We start from the raw sequence: 19,318 nt of genomic DNA on the forward strand, positions 1-19,318 counted from the left end.
CCTGGCTGCTGAGCCGGCCCCCGGCGGCGGCGGGGCTGCCGCTGGCCCCCGGGCCGCGGGAGGAGGTGCTGGCGGCCGCCCTGCAGCGGCTGCGGGAGGTCTTCGACATCGAGGAGCTGCCGCCCGACGTGCTGCCCCGCAAGAAGCCGCCCCAGTTCATGGTGGACCTCTTCAACAAGGTGGCGGACGCCAACGGCATCACCCGGGCCCCCGGCCTGCTGCAGGGCAACGTGGTGCGGAGCTTCGAGGACCGAGGTGAGCCGGGGCCGGGGCCGGGGCGAGGCGGCCGCGGGGCCGGGCAGCCGCGAAGGAGCCGTTTCCCTCTTCCCGCAGCAGGGTTTTCACGTTTCCCACGCGGGGACGTGCCTCCATGCCGCTTGCTTAGGGATTTATTTGGGCGTGCTGCGGGGAGCCGTTTTTACTTTCCACCTCGGGTCCGCTGTTACCAGTTTTAACACACTTTTGAACAGATCTGACTACCACTACGGAAAACATAATGGTGTATTTTATCTTTTGAGAGCTTAAACTGTTCCTGAAGCATGTTCTGTTCCCAGTTCACGTAGATCAGTATCACTTCTACTTCGACATCAGCGCGATTGAGAAAGGCGAACAGATGCTGAAAGCCGAGTTCAGAGTTTTCAAGCTGAAGAAGAAAGCCATGGCTAGGAGATCTGATTTGCCACACTTTTGCAAAGTAAGTGGGGAAATAATCTGTCAATTAAGTATTCGCTTGTGCTTTTATTGTTAATAATACTGAAAGAAAATGAGAAGGAGCGAAGTGGCAAGTGTGACCATTTACCAGATAAACCTGTTTTACTTTTGTTTGCTTGTTTATCATCCTCAAAGTAGAAGGCAGTTTCTTTCTTTGCCTCCAGCATGCAAAGAAGTGCATGCAAGGTTTTGGGTTAGGCAGTATGCTGTCCTTTTCACTATCTGGTGGTAAGCTATCCCTAAACATACCAAAGTCATCGCACAATCTACAGTTTTATCTTGGTAAAACTGACAGGGCATTTTTGCTTAAAAATTAGTTCAGACCGTAGCCATACGTTTCAGAGTATTGAGATATTTTGAAACCCAGATTCAAATTTGTCTGCTTGCACCACTCAGATAGATATATAGATATAGATAGATAGATAAATAGATAGATAAAATCATCATAACAGGGATTCATAGGAAAATAGGGTGGATGAGTACTCTGGAGTTCAGTTCATCTGTTCCAAAAGCTGGGGTCAGACTTTTTGCAAACTTGAGGACACAGGCACAGAGTAACAGGAGATTTAGATAGCATCATATATTCAAAAGAGAAAAGGATGGTCAGGATATTTTTATATGTGCTTTATATACTTCTTTTTGATACTATTTTCTTAATGCTTGGGGATTATGTGCAACTACAAATGCTATGCTGCGTATTTCATGTTTTCATTATGATCTGAAAATAAATACGCTCTGATTTGTTAGGCTGTAATTCCACAAACAATAAAAGCCATCAAAGTAAGCAAATACTTCTTCCTTCCCCACCCCTCAGTGTCTTGTCTTGATCCCACCCTGCAGTGTTCCTTCCATGTAGCACAAGCATTTGAGTAGCCACAAAAGTTCCCTAATTCACATGAAAACTAACCTGCAAGAAAGAAAGAAAGAAAGAAAAAAAAGTTTCTACTTGGATCTGTTTTCTGGTGCAGTTCACCACTCTGTCACACAAATGCTTGTGTCACCCCCCAGGATGGGTAGAGGGCAGGGGTAGTTTTCCTTGTGCTTGTGGTGCTCGCTTAACACTTAGTTAGTAGTAAAATTGGCTGCTGATTAAAGGTAAATACATATAATATAGTAGCAAACAAGTACTCATTCAGAGTGAGACCGTATGTTTAAATGGTCTAGTATCCTACCTCTGAACACATCTAACAATAGATGTATGTACCTGTACTTACTTTCCTGTTAAGCTGGCTAAAAGCAGCTTTTTGCCTAGTTTGGGACCCCAGAATAGCTATCCAGCTGTGATGTGGCAGAAATGAATATAATCTCGATTCTCATCTTTTTGCTGAAAAAAAAACAACAATTATTTTCATCCAGTTTTGTTGTATTGCTCTTTTCAAGGTGGAAGTGTATGAACTCTTGGAGAGTGGAAGTAAGCCACAGAAAAAACAGCTCATCTCATCAAGATTATTGTCCTTGTACACGGAGGGCTGGGAGGTGTTCAATGTCACACAGACAGTAAGCAGAGAAATTCGACTTTCATTTTTAATTCAAAATCTGTTATGAGAATGGTCAGGTCGCAACTCCAACGTTGCCTTTATGCTGGGTCAAGCCAAGCTCCAGGGCAGCAGCAAAGAGATAAACTTTCCTTCTACACTCAGAGGTACACGTGGTGCTACCTAAATTAAAGGAGAAATGTTTATTTGTTGTTGGCAGCACAGACATGATGAGAATCGAGTAACCAAAACCCAGTCAACAGGGACATGAGGCCAAACATGTCACTGTGATTAAAACATGTTAGTGCTGATGCTGCCAAAGTAGATGACATTGTTTGTGGGACAAGAGTAGGTTTTAGTTTTTCTTTCTTATCCTCATGGTATTACTACAGAGCAGATGTGTGGTTGTTTTGGTGCTTTAACATTGTGTTTCTGGAATTTATCATGTTTGGATTGTTTTTCATTTTAACTTCAGCTGTAAAATTCCTAATTTTTTAGTTTAAAGATTTGTCTTGTAGATATCCTTAAACTATCAGTATCTGAATTCCTTTTAATAGCAAATAAACAGAGTTTAAAAAAAAAAGTCTCGGGTTTAAATATATAATCTCTGATAGTGTTTTTAATTGTTCAAGCTTTAAGATCAGATTCAACAGAGTGCTTGGCTGATGGCAGAGTTGCATCTTAGGTCACAGTAGCCTTGCTTGAGAATGACCTGGCTTTATCTATTAGCTTGCAGTTATAACAATTAGATAAAGTAAATTTGCTTGATTGCAAGCTAATTTCTTCAAATGCCATGTATGTGTGAGATTTAAATGAGTTTTGGTGCTATGGAAAATCTGGAGAGTTCATGTTATCCTGTAACTAAGATTACTAGGGAAAATAAAGTTCTGGCTAAAACTGGGAAAGATTCAATTTTAATGTTAATTTTTTAACTCCTAGACTCATCTATTCACTAGAAATTATCAGAAAATTAATTATTTTCCTGTAAATATAATTTTGGGGATATATACTGTATTTTGTATTTTTAAATGTTGAATTATTGGCTTAAACACTAAACTCAATTCAGTCTTAACTGTACCGCCACCTCACTTCTGTGATAATATATGTATGTTCTTACACTGTCATAGCCTGTTCCCTTTTCTCAATATGAACATTGCTTAATCCTAATGCTGTAATGGGATTATTGAAACAATATTTTCTCATCTCCTTTTCATTACCAGGTTTCCAAATGGGTTGGAAACAGCAGCTCCAACCATGGCTTTTTGATAACTACAACACATGTATTCAACAACAGAATTGAGCACAACCTGGTGAAGTTTGCTAAGAGCCAGGGATCTCTGCAGGAGAGTAGAAATGCTCTCCTTGTCCTCTTCACAAACAGCCACAAACGGAGGTCTTCCAGCTTTGTACCCTCTTCCACAAGTAGGTTCACAGAACAGCAGCTCTGTTTTAGAATATGAAATTCCTATTCATCTTCTGTTACCTTCTGCTACTTGATATATACCTCATCTCAGTATTTACTTGCAGTGTTGAATCCCTGTCCAGTTTTATGACTGACCAGAGTTTGCTTTGATACAGTTCTTACTAGCAGGTTACTCAAGACCTTTAAGTCATCTCTACCCTCAAAAAAAAAAAAAGGTATTTGCAGGGAATATTCAAAGTTGAGTTTGATTTATTTTGCTTGTAAAAGGACAGGAATTTATACATATATACGTATATTTGTTGTGCTAAAAATTGTAGATTCAGTTTAGGCTAGAAACCTCAGTGACCTGGAAAACTTTGTGAAAATGCTGGTAATGCGACTGAAAGTAGAGTTATTAAGTGCGGTTTTCAAGAGTGGAAGGGGTTGTTAGATAAGCAGCTTAAACCTCTCTGTCCTTGGCTTGGTTTTTAAGCACCTATTTAACTTCAGTGACTAATTAGTATTGTTACTAAAGGCTGTTTTCATCAAAGACAACACCCTCATCCTTAAATTACAGAACAGTCTCTTACTGCTCCCACTGGTATCCCAATAAAACCAAATAAGGCTGAATTTTACAGCCTGATACATGTAAAGGGGAAGAGCTAGGAGGAGGGGCAAAAATGATTCTGTTTCATGTCTGGAGATTTTGGGAGGGAGGGAGGAGCAAATGATTGCATTTGCATATTAGGAAGAAACTAGTTAAGACTTGCATGGATATTAAGAGCCAGATGGTGAAATTGATTAAAAAAATGAGGCTGACCTGTTGAGTTTTGTTTTCAAATGAAAATTATTATAGTGAAATCCTAGATCCTGATTTAATCAGTAGCAAGTTTTGTGTGAGATACTATGCTGGGATTTTTGCTTTATGTTTCTGCTGAGCTGTGGCTTTTCAGGCCACAAAAGGGGGGTTCCCTTTTGGGGAAGATGGGCGGTTTGTGAAATACAGCTGAAATGGTAATGGAATACACACACCTTTCAGCACTTTCATAGTTTGTCGTTTTAGAATCCATTCTGAAGATTTTGATGTAAATTCATGAGATAGACTTTCTTGTAGAACAGTTAATTCACTGTGCTTAGAAAAGAAATGGATTTCTTTTGAGAAAGGTTAACGTACAACTCCCTTTCAGAAACAGAGCTGAACCCTGCCAGAAATAACGCTTTGTTACATGTGCCTCGCCAAACTCATGTCAATGAAAACAGCAATGCAAGCATGAGCAGGAGACCTCGGGCTGCTGCCTTGCCTTCCACCAAAAGCCAGGTAACGGCTTGTCACCGAAGGGAACTCTACGTTGACTTCCGTGCTATTGGCTGGTCAGGATGGATCATTTACCCAAGTGGATACAATGCATTTTATTGCAGAGGAACCTGTCTGTTCCCCTTAGGGGAAAGTCAAAATGCAACCAACCATGCCACTGTCCAGTCCATAGTCCATACACTTAAGTTGTCTCAAGATATTAGCACACCGTGCTGTGTGCCAGATGAATTGAAGTCCCTCAATCTTCTCTACTTTGATGACAAAGAGAATGTGGTTCTTAAAAATTATAAAGACATGGTGGCAACAAGGTGTGGATGTCATTAACAGGGCCTCTCTCTTTTTTTTTTTTCTTTGTCTACATTTGACATGTACCTGGATTCAGTACCCCATTTGCTGCTGAAGATATTGAGGGAAATGGCATTTCAAATTATGGGGCAGGAGAACCAGAAGCTCAGCTGTGCTTCAAATCCTTCTACCCCCACCGTGGCCATGTGGAAAGAAGTGTAAGGCTGGCTTTCAAAGAGCTTCTAGTGGGTGTGCTGACCTGCATGGAAAGCAGTTTGACTGCCTAAGAGCCAGGGGAAGCCATGAGAAACTGGAACTTGATATATAAAAGAATCCAAACACATTAAGTGAACATCCAAATTAAGATCCTGTTTAGTATATTGAGGCATCTCAACAGGCTCCTCCTGCCTCAGACCAAGACAGGGATGCAGGTCCCTCAGTAACAGAACGTTATTCAGCTTTGGCGGCATGATCCAGTGAGGTTGTACACTCTTACACAGAGCTTTGAGAATGCGTGTTTGCTCAGAGCTCTCATCAGAGGCCTCTTCCATCTGCAATTCATGCATTTGCCAGAAATGCACTTCACCCCACTTTTCTATCTGCAGTCCTACTGAATGCAGAGGGACTTGCAAGAAATAAGTCCTCTGGGACTTGCTGGCCACCAAGAAATCCAAAGGAACACACAGCTAGTAGCTATCTGGGAATTAGGAAACCTGACCTTGGGATTGCTCTTCTGTACGGTGAAGGGCCAGCCAGTCCCCCTCTTTATATTCATTTTCTTCCACCATGCTCTGCTGTGGCTGTTCAGCTGTCTGTGGGGAAACAGTCTGTCTTTCAGTGTGTGTTTGTACAGTGGCTGTACAGTGGGATCCTCAGCTTGGCTAGGAACCTGTATAGTATAGGAGGAAGGAAGAAAAAGAGCAAACTTTGGAGGTCTGTGAGAACATGTTGGATGCTGCCCTGGTCCTGTATCTAAGGAAAGTTTGATGGGAGATGCTCACTGATACTTCCCTTTCATTTTTCCGTGGCACATAGGACACAGGCATGGAAGGGGACCCCTGAGGTCTTCATGTCTTGTTACATTTTAATGCAGGTAATCAGACCATAGCAGTTCCTCAGTCAAATGACTGAGTTGTAACTTAAGCCCAGTTAGGTTTCTTGCCTCCATTACTCATTGAAGGAGGCTGACACCTGACAGAATGTGACACCTCCCATGGGTAGAAACTTTATGGAGAATTTTTTACTACAGTGAGATGAAAAAAGGACCAGAAAAATATTTATGTAAATGTTTTTCTGTAAATACCAATTCCTGTAATAAATTTATTTTTATTTAAAACCCAAATATTTGGAGTATATTAACTTAATCTGTTATATAAAATTAATTTTCAAATAAAAGTATATAATGTAACATTGGTCTGTTTTGTCACGCTGTATTTGAACCTTCTTGCTAAAGTTGTGGATCAAATTCTTTCTGGAGGAGAGGTCATTCCCAATGGCTTCAATGAGCATTGAATCAAACCTTCTGCCTCCATGTCAGAATATAATGGATAAGTAAAATAAGCTTCCCTTCAGGCAGGATCCAGTAATTATTCCTGAGGCAAAACTCACATTGAAGCTTCTTGTAACTCTCAGGTGAACGAGGCATGGAGATTAAGCCCTTTAGAGTTGGACACATTTGGTGTTTATGAATTTCACATCCCTGAGATGCTTTCCCTTTTCTTGGTGTTTAAGGCCTTATTTGCACACATATTGTGATATCTTGGAATGCTTTCATTAAAATTGCAGTAAGTTAGAAAGCAAGAACAAAAGAAATGCTGTTATTCACGCGTGATAATATGTGGATGAGAAAACTGTGTCCTGTATGTGTAGGCCAGACGTACTTACTTGGACATACAGCCTGGAACAGTGTGGGGTGGAGGAGCCTGAGCAAGACAAGAATTAGAAAGGACGCTGTGCAAATGTGCATGGGTGAATGTGGAGATAAAGGGTTTCTCCCACATAGTTTCTTCTCTGAAAGGTGACAAAGGCTGTTTTAAGTAGTCAGCAGAGATTAGACACTGCAATGTCAGAACAGACCTGACAATGACAAAGAGTAGGACTGAAATTGCTCAGGTTGAAGGTATTGGGAGCAGCAGTTAAGGCAAAGGACTCTCTGCTCAGTCCAGGTTAGAAGAGACAGTGGAGCATTCAGAAACCTTGTATCTGTTAGGGATAAAAATCTTGATTCCTCCAAGCCAGAAAAATCAAACTGCATGATAGGGCTTCTGTATTTCCATCCAACAGACTGCTGGTACACCTGTGGGTGTGTGAGCTGTACTGGACAGGAACAGAGAGTGCAGTACATCTGAAAGTTTCAGACCTGCTGTATGTGCCCAGTATGAGAGGACCAAAGCATTCATCCTTTCTGCAGAAAAAAAACATCATTTCCATGCTGACCACACTGCCTGGTATTCAGGATTCCCAGGCAAATGGCCAAAATCTTTGCCTGGGTAAAATTTCTGGGTAGAACTAAAAAAAAAAGACAATATATGGTCACCTTAGTAAGGTGAAATACAAGCCTAGTAGCTGGGTAGTGCTAACTACTTGGGTTAATGGGGCCATTAGCCACTCCCAGCCATTGGATTCAGTGCTAGTGGCAAAGGGACTTGGAAAGAGTAAAGGGTCATAATCTCGCCTTACTGATTTATTTCCCAGGTTGCTGTTTTGCTGTATTTCCCTTTTACTGCAAAAGTGTCTGTGGCATTTTAAGTCTGTAGAAACCATAGCTTGGCACTGGGAAAATGTGTCTATAGTGAAAGTCCAGGCAAGGTCATTTCTGGAAGGTGACTTCGACTGATGTTATCTATGCTTGTTTTAGTAGAGATCCTTCGAAATGAAGCCAAAAGTTTTCACTGTGAAGTAATGCTGGGAGAAGGACTGTGTTTGGAACGTACTGGCTGATACAGCTTCTGCATCCAGCGCACTCCAGTTTTATGTCTGTAACACGACAAATGCTTCTTCTAGCACCATCAGTAGCGTATCTGCTACATCCTTCACTGCCCAACTCAGAGAATTACCTATTTTTTTTCAGGCTATCTTAATGGGTTTCTTCCTGTTTCAGATGCCAGAAAAAAAAGGCAGATTTTTCCATTGAAAAGCAGGTATAATTAATAAATAAATGATGGGCACATTGAATATTAGCTAACAGTGCTGCACCACAATAGGTGAAATATGCACAGTCAAGCTAGAAGCTCTCAGTAGTTTTGCACACATTAAATTATTATTTTTTTCTGCACCACTCAACATAGTCTCATTATGCCCCATTAAACCCTGATAATTAAAACAAAATATATTGGAATTGTTTATCCTGGACTTTGTAAGGAAATGAGGTTCATAATAATGCCAAGGGAAAAAATTTACACTACACCAGGACTTGTAATTAGAATAACAATTAAGCACAAGTCAGGCCCTGTTTTTTTTTTTTTGGATAAAAGTACATTTTCTTGCTATTATTTAACTGGAATGAATAAGAACACCAAAATAAGAAATACTGCACTTTGGAGCCTTGGTTTAATCACAGCACCATATGTTTAGATGGCATACAAAAAGCAGCAGCTAGGGTTTTGGAGGGAATAGACTGAGTCTCCAGAATGGACAGTCTGGAAAAGAACCAGTAATGCAGTCAGGTTATCCATTATTATTCCTTTTTAATCACAACAGCAACAAGAGAAAGTGAGAGCAATAGCAAAACCCCTTTGGGATAGATGCTGTGCAGATACCAATTAAGGACACACCTAACCCTGAAGAGCTCACCCTGTAAATAGCGGAAACAAAAGGGAGTGACTGCAGAGCTCACATACAGGGTACCCCTATGAGCTATCTACATCCAAGAGACTGAAATTCAGAGGTAAACAGAGGAGATCCCTATATGAAAGTCATGGCTGGGAGCAGCATGCCCTAGTACCCGTTCACGCTGGTGGATCTGCATGCGTTCAGCTGCGCACGCGGGGTTGCTGGCTGGGTCTCTCCCAGACCATGAGTCTTTGCATTATCTCCACTGCACGGGATCAGTGTGACATCTGTTATTTTCCTCTGGTAAATCACACAACTTGCCCTTTACTCCTACAGGCTCATGGAAAGCAGGCTTTCAGAGGCAGAAAGACTCAGTCAGTGCCTTGCAAGAGAATCCAGCCCTATGGTAAAGCTATAGGGCTATGCCCTATCCCATAGTACAGATGTTGGCCCAGGTTTGGAAGTAAAGAGACCCAGGTATGTCAGGTGTGAGTGATGATACTAATTAATGCTTGGGGTGAGGAGAGCACAAAACCTATAGGCCAAGGCAGCACTGCAGTGGGATGTAGGTGGGACCTGGGTATGTTGTGAGGGAAAGCTAATGGCAAAAGGGGCACAAATCCACAAGAGAGCAGACTTCCATAGGTCTCCTGCTTGTAGAGGTATTGGTTTTAAGGGATTTTTGTGGTGCTCCTTGTGATGCAGATAATGGGAATGTGCTTGCTGGCACTGAAGAGTGGGGAGAGATATGCTGGGGATGTCCTGGTGGCTGCTAAGGCAGAAGGGATTGGCCTGGTGTAACCGGTTGGGGTGGTTTCCTTTGTGAGGAGGAGGCTAACTTAAACCTGCTGCTTGAGGAAGCTGGAGCACATGCAGTGCTGTAACCAGCTGACAGGCCTATGCTCTATTCTCTCTACTCTGTGGACCTTGAAAATGATATTCAGCATGGAGCATCCAGTCAGGAAGGGTCTGAGTTGTTTCCAAACTGACTGGGGTAGTTATTATGGTTATGGCCTTACGTTCCTTGCAGGAAAAGTGGCATGTGTGTGATTTACTTGAAGGATCTGCAGAGGGTAGTATTTGGTTCATAGCCCTGGAGCTTTGTCTCCTGAAAGGAGGAGAGAAGCTGAGTGTCTATCATATGTCTAAGGGCCTTCTTACAGACATTGAACTCTCCAGTTCGTGTCCAGCTGAGCTCCAGATCCTTTAAGGTCACGCATGCACCCATTTGCAAATATGTACACATAAATGTTTTGCATGTTGTTCTTTCTTACGTACACTCATAGGCACGTGCATTCATGTTCATACAGAGGCACCCTCCCTCCTGGTTCATCCTAAACTGCTTCCCAAAGGATGGTGCCACTCACCCATAACTGAGGTGGAGCACTCAGGGCTAATTTGAGAACATTGCCACATCCAGGGGATGCATTTCAATGGCTTTGGACAAAAATATGTCACGCCTAGGCCGTTTGTCCCCTGCTGGTGTTGAGGTAGCTCACCTCCAGGGAGAGTAGTTAGCAGGTGTGAACTGACCTTTGGTGAATGAGACAATTGTGCCTTAAAGCAGCTTATTAAATGTTTTCTTTCTTCCTCCCGGGTTTATTGCTAGAAGCCATTCACAGAATAAGAGGGTCTGCTAAATTTCTGTTGTTACAGGGATATGTGCCAGCATAGATTCATGCAGATACTAACTGCTCTAATTCAGAGCTAGATCACAGTCTGTGTTTTTTGTGTGAAAAACAAGAGCTGTAAGTTCTGCCTGCAAGTAGGAAAATTGCTTGTTACCGAAAAGTGATTGACATTTAACTGAAACCATGATTTGATGATACTGCAAATCCAATTTTAGGATCAAAAAGTGCCATGGCTTCATAACATAAAGCACTGTTATGGCATAAATCCCAATCTACTGGTTCAGAACTGCTCAAAAAATCTTGTTTTTTAACTTCGAACTATCGGTTAGAATTGTCAGGCAGCATAAAAACAGTATATAAACTTAAAAGTCAATATAAACTCTGTACTTTGTGGTTCCGCTAGGCTGAAAGAAGTAAAATTCTTTGCCCATACCTAGTCCACAACAAATTTGCTACTGAATTTGCTAAACCAGTGTTGATAGTCATGGAACCATGTCCTCAAAAGCCATAGACAAAAAAATCAATATAATTTCCAAAAACATATCTAAAATTCCCCAGATTTAAATCGCACTCAGCCTTGGTCCAGCTTTCCTGACAGGAAAAGCTTCAGAACAAAGACACAAATTCAAATTTGAAATAAAAATTACTTTAGTGCCCACACAACTATTGCAGAAAGACCTACAGGCCAAAGAGCTACTGAGAACAAAAGATCAAAATTTTCATAATAAGCAATGAATTCTAGGTCTCCATTGCCATCTTTGAGATTCCCATTTTACTGCTAGACCCAAGCTATCAGTGAAAGGTGTGGGAATTCAGCAGAACAAAATCAGTATTAGAACAGTTGATGATGTGAGAAAAAGAATGGAGGGATAGGCATTAAAACCCTGGTTTCTGGACAGAAGAGGGCAGGCATCTTCTAAGGCATCATCTCTGTTTAAAAAAATAATGCCTTGAGCATATTAGATACTCCATTCTTTATATCTAAACTAACTAAATAAGCCAATACATCTCTGGAAATTGTTTCCATTTATTTATTGAAAGTTTTGTTTTAAATATCACAAAAAGAACAGGATTATGCAGCAGGTCTGGGGAACGGAAGAACTGATTTAGTTTGACATTCATAAAATACACGTATGCTTGATTTATCAAAAACTACTCAAGAATAAATTCACAGAAAAATTTAGGTTGGAAAGGACCTCTGGAGATCATCTAATCCAACTTTCTGCTGAAAGCAGGGTTGATTTCAAAGTCGTGCTCAGGGACCTGAGCAGCTGAATTATGAATCTCCAAGGGTAGAGCTCCAACAACCTCTGTGGGCCCCTATTACAGTGCTCACCCACTCCCAGTGCGAAAATTTCTTTCCATATGTCTAATCAGAATTTCCTTCACTGCAGCTTGGGCCTGGTGCCTGTCATCCTTTCACTGTGCACATCTGCAAAGAGTCTGGCTTCATCTTCTCTCTAGCCTCTCTTTAGATAGCGGAGGACAGATGGCAATTCAATCCCCGCTTAACTTCAGGCTGAGCCTTCCTGTGGCAGGCTCTTCAGTTACTTTGATACTGGGCAGGATTGGCAGGAAATGTTTTTTCCTTATTCTGTGAGAATCAAAGCATCAAAGCAGGATCAAGCACTCAAATCAAATTTCAAAATTCTTGTATGCCAAAAAGCTGTAAGGAAAACTTTATAGATTGAAATATTTTGTAGTTCCACAATCCTTTAATCTGATTTTAGCAACATTAATTTTACATTTGTAAATAGAAATAATTTTAGGGCTTTTTTCTTTACAAGAGCATTTTGTCATTTTCAAAACTTCTATTTTTCCCCCAAAATTTCAAAAGGGAAATCTTATGAAAATAGATGCTTTTCCAGTGAACAGCTTCAGTGTTCACAGTTCAACATTTTCTGTTTAAAAACAAGGTAATTAAAATATTCAGAACAACTTCCTTTTCATTTTGGACTGCAAGAGATGTGTTCTGAGATTTGTGATTACAACTCAAATGTACATATAAAATGTGAACATAAATTTTGAAAGTGTAAGCGTAACTTGCCCAAAGTCAGGCTGAGAAAATATGTCTTGATTAAAAAAAAAAAAAGAGTTTGAACATTACAAACCCTAAATATACCCCAGAGAGTGCCAGCAGGGTTCTCTGCTCCCATCCAGCATAAATGAATTAACAGCATGACCATGGCCATTCCACTTCTGTCATTTATTGGAGGACAGCTCATGAATACCACTTGCTCCTTGAACAAGGCCAATAGGCACAAGAAGTCCATCAGCTGGTGAGAGCCCTGTGCTCCTCAAGGCCACCTAACATCTGCTTCTTCACTACATCCTATCATGAGCAATGCACTTCATGGTAACTCTTGCTCTGACTCTCCCTATATATACATATGCTCACAAGGTAGTTTATGTCCCTTCTGTTGATAGATAAGTGACCTTGCAAGTACCGTAATATGTGATAACCTGTTCCTTTGTAAGGCCCTGTCTCAAAACTTCCAGATTTATCTCACCAAATACTCCAAAGTACATGAAACAGAGATTGGACCAGTATTTTAAGGTAAGAAAATGAGGGAGAGGACACAGGAAGGGGGACGGTCTTTGTGGTCCTGGTTCAAGAAAATATGTTGGGAAAGATAAGATTCATGAAGCTGGAAGTGAAGGCTGAAAGGCTGCATGGATGGTCTCTCAATTGACTTATTTTTTAGAATGCTTTAGGACCCTGCCTCTAAATTTTGCATGGACCTTCATTGCCTTGTTCTTAAGTCCAAAGAATGTGTTATGATTTCCTCCTTCCCTTCATTCATGTAATATTCAGCTTGTTTAAATGGTTCCATCTCATTCTCTGAATCAACAAATCTCTGAACATCCGTGAATACCATTATCAGTGGTGTTTCAGTAATGTCTTTCATTAGAAATGCTCTGGTCCAGAGCATCCAGATCTTTGGAAACACCTCTAGAGGGATTTGAATGGAGAAAAGTCTAGTTCTAGTTTTTCATAGATCAAATGTGAAGAAGTAGGGCAGGAATGAACTTGACTTGAACTTTAGCCACAGTTTCATTTAAGCTGTCATCCATCCACCATGAGAAGAAGGAAAAAAAGAGGGGGAAAGCATGGTTTTATCCTTGTTTGTGCTATTTCACAGAATTAGCACAAGGAATTACATTGTTGATAGTAAGACAAAGATGTGGCTATATCTCACTTGGCCAAGAACAAGGCCATGACAGCATAAAAATGCCCATCCAACTAGCATAAACATGGTGCTGGACCATCACTGTACCCAGCTAAAGACATGAGACAGGTTTATTCTGCTAGAAAGCCTATTGCCCCTTATCTTGTTCACACAAGAAGTCTTGGAGAAGTCAAGAGATGATGACTCTGGAAAACATGAGCTCTTTTCAGAGTATCTGGAATAACCCAGGTAGTCTCTTCATAATAGTCAGTATTTTTGAAAAGTGGTCATTATTTTAGGGGCTTTATATGGATCTAGAACCTAACACTGATCAGCTATATTTGAGAATATTAGATTATTTTTCCCAAATATTGGTGCTTTGAAAGAATGTACAACAGTACAGCTGATGTAAATTTCAAGGGCCAGATCCTGCAGACTTCAAGCATCTGAAAAATTCCAAATAAAGTGATATGGCCATGGTGAAATAAGGACCACCCAAAGAGAGTGCAAACCTAAATCTGAGATATCAAGTGTCTTTCCATTTTTAACTTTGAGCTACTGTGCTCTCAAGCTTCTTGTAGCTCTGCATACCTTTTTGGGCAAATTGTCTTTTTTGTCTTTGACTAGAGCAAATAGTGTCAATAAATATATCATCCACATTTTTGTAAAATCTATTAGATTTCAAAAAACATTGGATTCCAGGAAGCCGGACCAACAGCTTCTAGCAAAAATTAGTCTCCAAAGGAAAGGTCAGGTGGTTAAGATATTAACTTAAATGCTCTAAATCCATTGCTGTCTTCTGCAGTAGTTGTCCAGTGTGAAAAACCTGAGGAAATTTAGTCTTTCTTAACCTCATTTTCCTACTTCAAATAATGCTACTACTTTGCCTCACTCTTACAGCTGCTCCCATGAAAGTCTTTCTCACAAATCTTGGTTAGGAGACTCATTTCAGAGGCAAAGGGCACTTCTAAGAAGAAATATCTTTATATGACATCTTCACTAGAAAACCCCAATATTCCTGCTGAAAAACAGTGCTGATTTGTCCCAGCAAATCCTGATGTACCCCCAGTCTGCACTCTCTGAATCACTCCAAATGGTAAGCAACAAAGGGACCAGGCATGTGTTTGGTAAAGGCATAGCTCCAGGCAGAGAACTGTTGGTATTGAATAAAGCTTCCTGGCAGACTAATCCTCTGCACCACTAAAGATGCCACAGAATATCTTCTTGTTCTACATAGAGAGGAAGGGTGAAGTATGGTTTATGGGCTATCTTCTGCATATTCATACAGTTCAGGCCATAGGAGTATAGGCCTGACTGACTCTGAAAGGAAACACACAGCACTCACAGGCAACATAACTACATGAGATTGCTGAGTAAGTTCTATCTTTGTGTGTGTGTGTGTGTGTTTAGTTTAAACTTGATGTGGCCTGGGTTGAGCAACTATAAAACTTACAGGGACACAGACCTAAGAGGTCATGGGGTCAGGCCTGGCACACTGAAGGACTTTTCAGTGGTATGCAATTTAAGCTAATATCCTTCTTCCCCTCCCCTGCCTTTCCCCTGCCATGCCTTGAAACTTCTGGCCAAGTGTGTTGGTTGCTCAGCCCAGGCCCAGGCTTTGATTAGAGACTTTCCTCTTCTATGTTGCCTGTTACCTTGTCTAAGAATCATGTAATTTCAGTCCAGACAGCAGTTTTTAAATGAGAAAAAATATACCCAGTATATCCAGTCCCCATTAGAGAAAAGAAAAAAGGTTTACTTTCATTGTAAGTGGGACCAGAGACGTAAAAGTTCAATTATCAGAATGCATTTGCTTTGTACATTTTAAACCTGCTAGTATAACCGGCACATACAGTTTGGTCTAATTGCTGCTTTCCAGCTTGGCCTAATTGATGTTCTGATTTGCAGTCACCTACCTCTAGGAGCCCATGTTTCATTACATTTTACCCTTGCTCCCGAAATCTTAAAATCCCCGTGGGGAGAAATAGATTACAGCAATCCAGAGCTTTTATATGTGAACTGACAATTCTTTCTCCCCCCCCCTTTTCTTCATCTACATGCGAACAGTGAAAATGCAATAGGACAACAAAGAAATGTATTTGCTACCCACAGAGAATCTTTATTTAGGTAGTTATGTCTGCCTGAACTCAGTAGGAGTTTTACCTAAACTCTGAATGAAAACTGCAGTGGTATAAATTCAGCTCAGAAATATTTTAATAACTTAATTGGGATGTTTATATTACAAAACTGTGTTACTTAGTCCCTGGTCACAGTTAGAAATAAAAAGTTCTCTGCTGCAGAATGTGGCAGTATTTTCCATGGGAAATTATTTAAGTACAAGCTTTTGAAATACAGAAACCTCATGGTTTTAGCCTTAAATAAGCATTTCAGTCATAATAAAAAAAAAACCCTCTAATGTCTGCTGCAGCTTTGATTTCAAACACGTCACATTCTTCATTAAAGCAATCATTGTTAAAACAGAGGGACATAAAGCAACATAGGATTTATTCCTTCATTAAACTGATGATCCGTATATGAAGCCAATTAACATTATGAGTCTGGTGAACATCAAGTGTAAAGAGGTTACAGAAAATTAAAAGCAGTCACCTTGGTCTTTAGATAAAGAAAGAACACTTTTACATTATAAATTATAAGAGTGTCCAAGCGGGACAAATCGGCAAATTTGGTTAATTGGAAAATACATTTTACTGCACATGAATTAAGGTAAAATAACCTTTTAGCTGCTAGTCTTTTGCGTGTGTGTGTATGGGGGGGAGGGGTCAGATATTGGGAATCATGGGAAAGGAAGTGTTTGGACAAGAAAAGACATGTGAGTCATTTGTTCAAACTTGAGCCATTCAGAGTTTCTTGAGTTTTGCAGACAATCCCCTCAGAACTGAAAGCTCTGAGGGAAAATGTCCATTCAGTGATTTTGGTCATCAGTTCAATCCTAAGTTTTCTTGTTATGGGAAAAAATGAGAAGAGATGTGTTTGTGTGTGCAGCACAGAAACAGTTTTGCTTTAAGATACACAGCAAGCAGCAGAAATGCTATCCAAAATTATATTTATTTAGACTTTCCTTTGCAGACCTAGTAACTACTACTACTAATATGTTTGAATGTATGTGAGAGAGATACTTTAAGGACTTTGCTATATATATATTTTTTAATGATATATTGTCGCTCACCTCTGCACGTTATTTCATGCTTTGGGTTGTTTTTAATGCTGCCCTTTGGTAGCTAGATGAGAGGGGCTACTACAGAAATGCTAGCGGTTGCCCAAAGCGATTTCCGCGTTATCTTCCGGTGGTGCCAGCCTCGCAGGACAGCAGCTATGCGAGGGAGAGGCACCGAGAAACCCAGAAGCAGCCGCGGCAACAGCCGTCCCCGCGGGCAGGGGACTAACCCCCGAACGGGCCGGGCATTGCCGTGGCGGGCCGGGTCGGGCATTGCCGGGCCGGGCATTGCTGGGTCGGGCATTGCCGGGTCGGGCCGGGCATTGCCGGGTCGGGCATTGCCGGGTCGCTGCGGGCCGGGCCGGGCGGGGGCGCCGATCCGCGGGCGCTCTCCGCGGTGCTGAAATGCGCCGCGCCGGTCCCGCCGCCCCCGGGCTCCGGCCGCCGGAGAACGGCCCCGAAGACTGCGGTGAGTTAACTTTTAATTATGTCAGCTACGCGTTTCGTGCATTAAAATTAAACAGGCACTGAACTGGCGAGGGGTGGGGGGTTATATATTGCTTAGTTATCTCCTTGCTTTGCAGCTGCTGCTCCTTGGGAGAAAGTTGAGCCTTGCCCGGCTCGGGGTCCTTCTGCTTCTATTTAAAAAGCAGCGACTTGGAGCACTTCCCCGTGCTCCATTTCACCCTCTTTGCCTCCTGGAATACGCTGAACTTGCAGGCTTTAAACTGCTGGGGAAAGTGAGTCTTGGAGCCAAAAGAGCAATGCAGCCCCCTGACTAGAGCAAGGCCTGAGAGCGCCATAATGAAGTTATTATTATTTTATTAGGGGGTTTTATGATAAAACACTCTCAGTCGCTCTCCCTCTCTCTCTCTCCCTCTCTCTCTCTGCCCGACGTCAGAGAAAAAGGAAAAGGCACATCTGTCTCTATGCAAAGGGATCCTGCAGTGCTGGTCCTGCACAGATTTTATAGCTCTGGATGCAGAGGCTGGCAGGGGAAGACCCAGATAGTACCTCTGTGTTTTCTTCTTTTTAAGGTTAATTGACCTAAAGCTTGTGCTGCTATTTTAAGGAGTACAATCGGATTCAAAACATTGGTTTTGCATGGTGCTGTAAAAGCCAGCTCGATTCATAGTATACTTTTCTGTTCAGAGACTTGCCTGGATGGTAAGTCAATAAGATCTGTTGTTAAAGGGTGATTTTCCTAAAAGTGTTTATATTTATACATATATATATATATATGCACATGTTTGAATGCAGCTTCTAAATCACTAGTGTGCTAAAACTGTAAGTGAAAAGATAAGATAAGATAAGATAAGCTCTATTTGGCTCTCCAATCCAATTAATTTCTGCCTTGCTTTGCTAAAATAATGCTTTATAAGACTGAAACATAATTTCAGCTTGGTATACATTAGGGGGATTTCCACATCCCTTCCTAGTGTAAAAGGCAGATAGGGCAAGTGATATTTCTAAGGCTTATTAGTGTTTATTTAATGAGATCATATATGCAGAATAACTTTCTAAAGACATTCTCTTTTTAAAATCTCTGTCTATTGCTGCACCTGTATTGTCTGTATCCATCTCCTTTGCTCTGGTATGAATGTGCTATGTCTTTAAACTCCCATCAGATCTAAGAGAGCCTGTGTAGATTTGCTCGCCCTTCCTGCACAGAACATTACAATGTTTATAAAATATTAAATTTGTGTAGTCTGCCGGAGAAGCAATTGTTCCAAAATAAAATCAGCAGTCTAGACGTAACATAGACACCAGAACTTATCAACAGTTGTCTGACTTACATCTTCTGATGCATCTTGAGTGGGTCATAATACCAACTTTATTTTCAGTGGTGCATAAATTAATTACACGCATTTAATAACCAAAATATCATTATATTCCCCCTTTAATATCATAAAGGCTTTACGCCAGGGAAGCACTTAATGTGCAGGGGGCCATAACAGGCTATTATCCTTGTGTAATGCTATTACAGAACCAATTATGCGCCATTATACTTGCTTTTTTTGCAGTTTATGTGATTTGATCCAATCCCGCGTCCCTGACTTGAAAATTTCATCTGGGTACTTTAAAGTCTAATTTTCACCCGGGCTGAGGCAAGGGCCATCTCTCTCCGCTGAGCCTCTGTCTCGGATGCATTTTAAAAGTAATTGCAAAGGGTCCCGCCGCATATCATTTGCAGACGGGAAGCGAGCATAAATCCAGAGACCCCTCGCTGTGAACAAAATCAAACTTTGCTTTGGTACGATCGCTTGGAAAGCCAAGACGTGTGCAAAGCGGCCCCCCAAAACCCATCCGGCGGCAATTAGCCGGCGCTTTGTCAGCGCCGGGGTCCAGGCGGCGAGGCAGGGCTCGCCCGGCGCGGCGCGGC

General features: G+C 41.4%; 1 protein-coding gene across 1 annotated transcript in view; it reads left to right on the plus strand.

Moving 5' to 3' along the window:
* Window positions 1–5,227, plus strand: part of LOC112971439 (bone morphogenetic protein 2-like) — a 9,083-nt gene extending 3,856 nt beyond the window's left edge. Inside the window, exons 2-6 of the mRNA XM_026076867.1 lie at window positions 14–255; window positions 555–694; window positions 2,092–2,208; window positions 3,407–3,608; window positions 4,776–5,227. Coding sequence (XP_025932652.1) covers window positions 14–255; window positions 555–694; window positions 2,092–2,208; window positions 3,407–3,608; window positions 4,776–5,227 — 1,153 coding nt within the window. The remainder of the gene's footprint in view (window positions 1–13; window positions 256–554; window positions 695–2,091; window positions 2,209–3,406; window positions 3,609–4,775) is intronic.
* Window positions 5,228–19,318: the final 14,091 nt, after the last annotated feature.

This window comes from Apteryx rowi, unplaced genomic scaffold, assembly GCF_003343035.1.
Source record: "Apteryx rowi isolate R43461 unplaced genomic scaffold, aptRow1 scaffold_440, whole genome shotgun sequence".
NCBI lineage: Eukaryota > Metazoa > Chordata > Aves > Apterygiformes > Apterygidae > Apteryx > Apteryx rowi.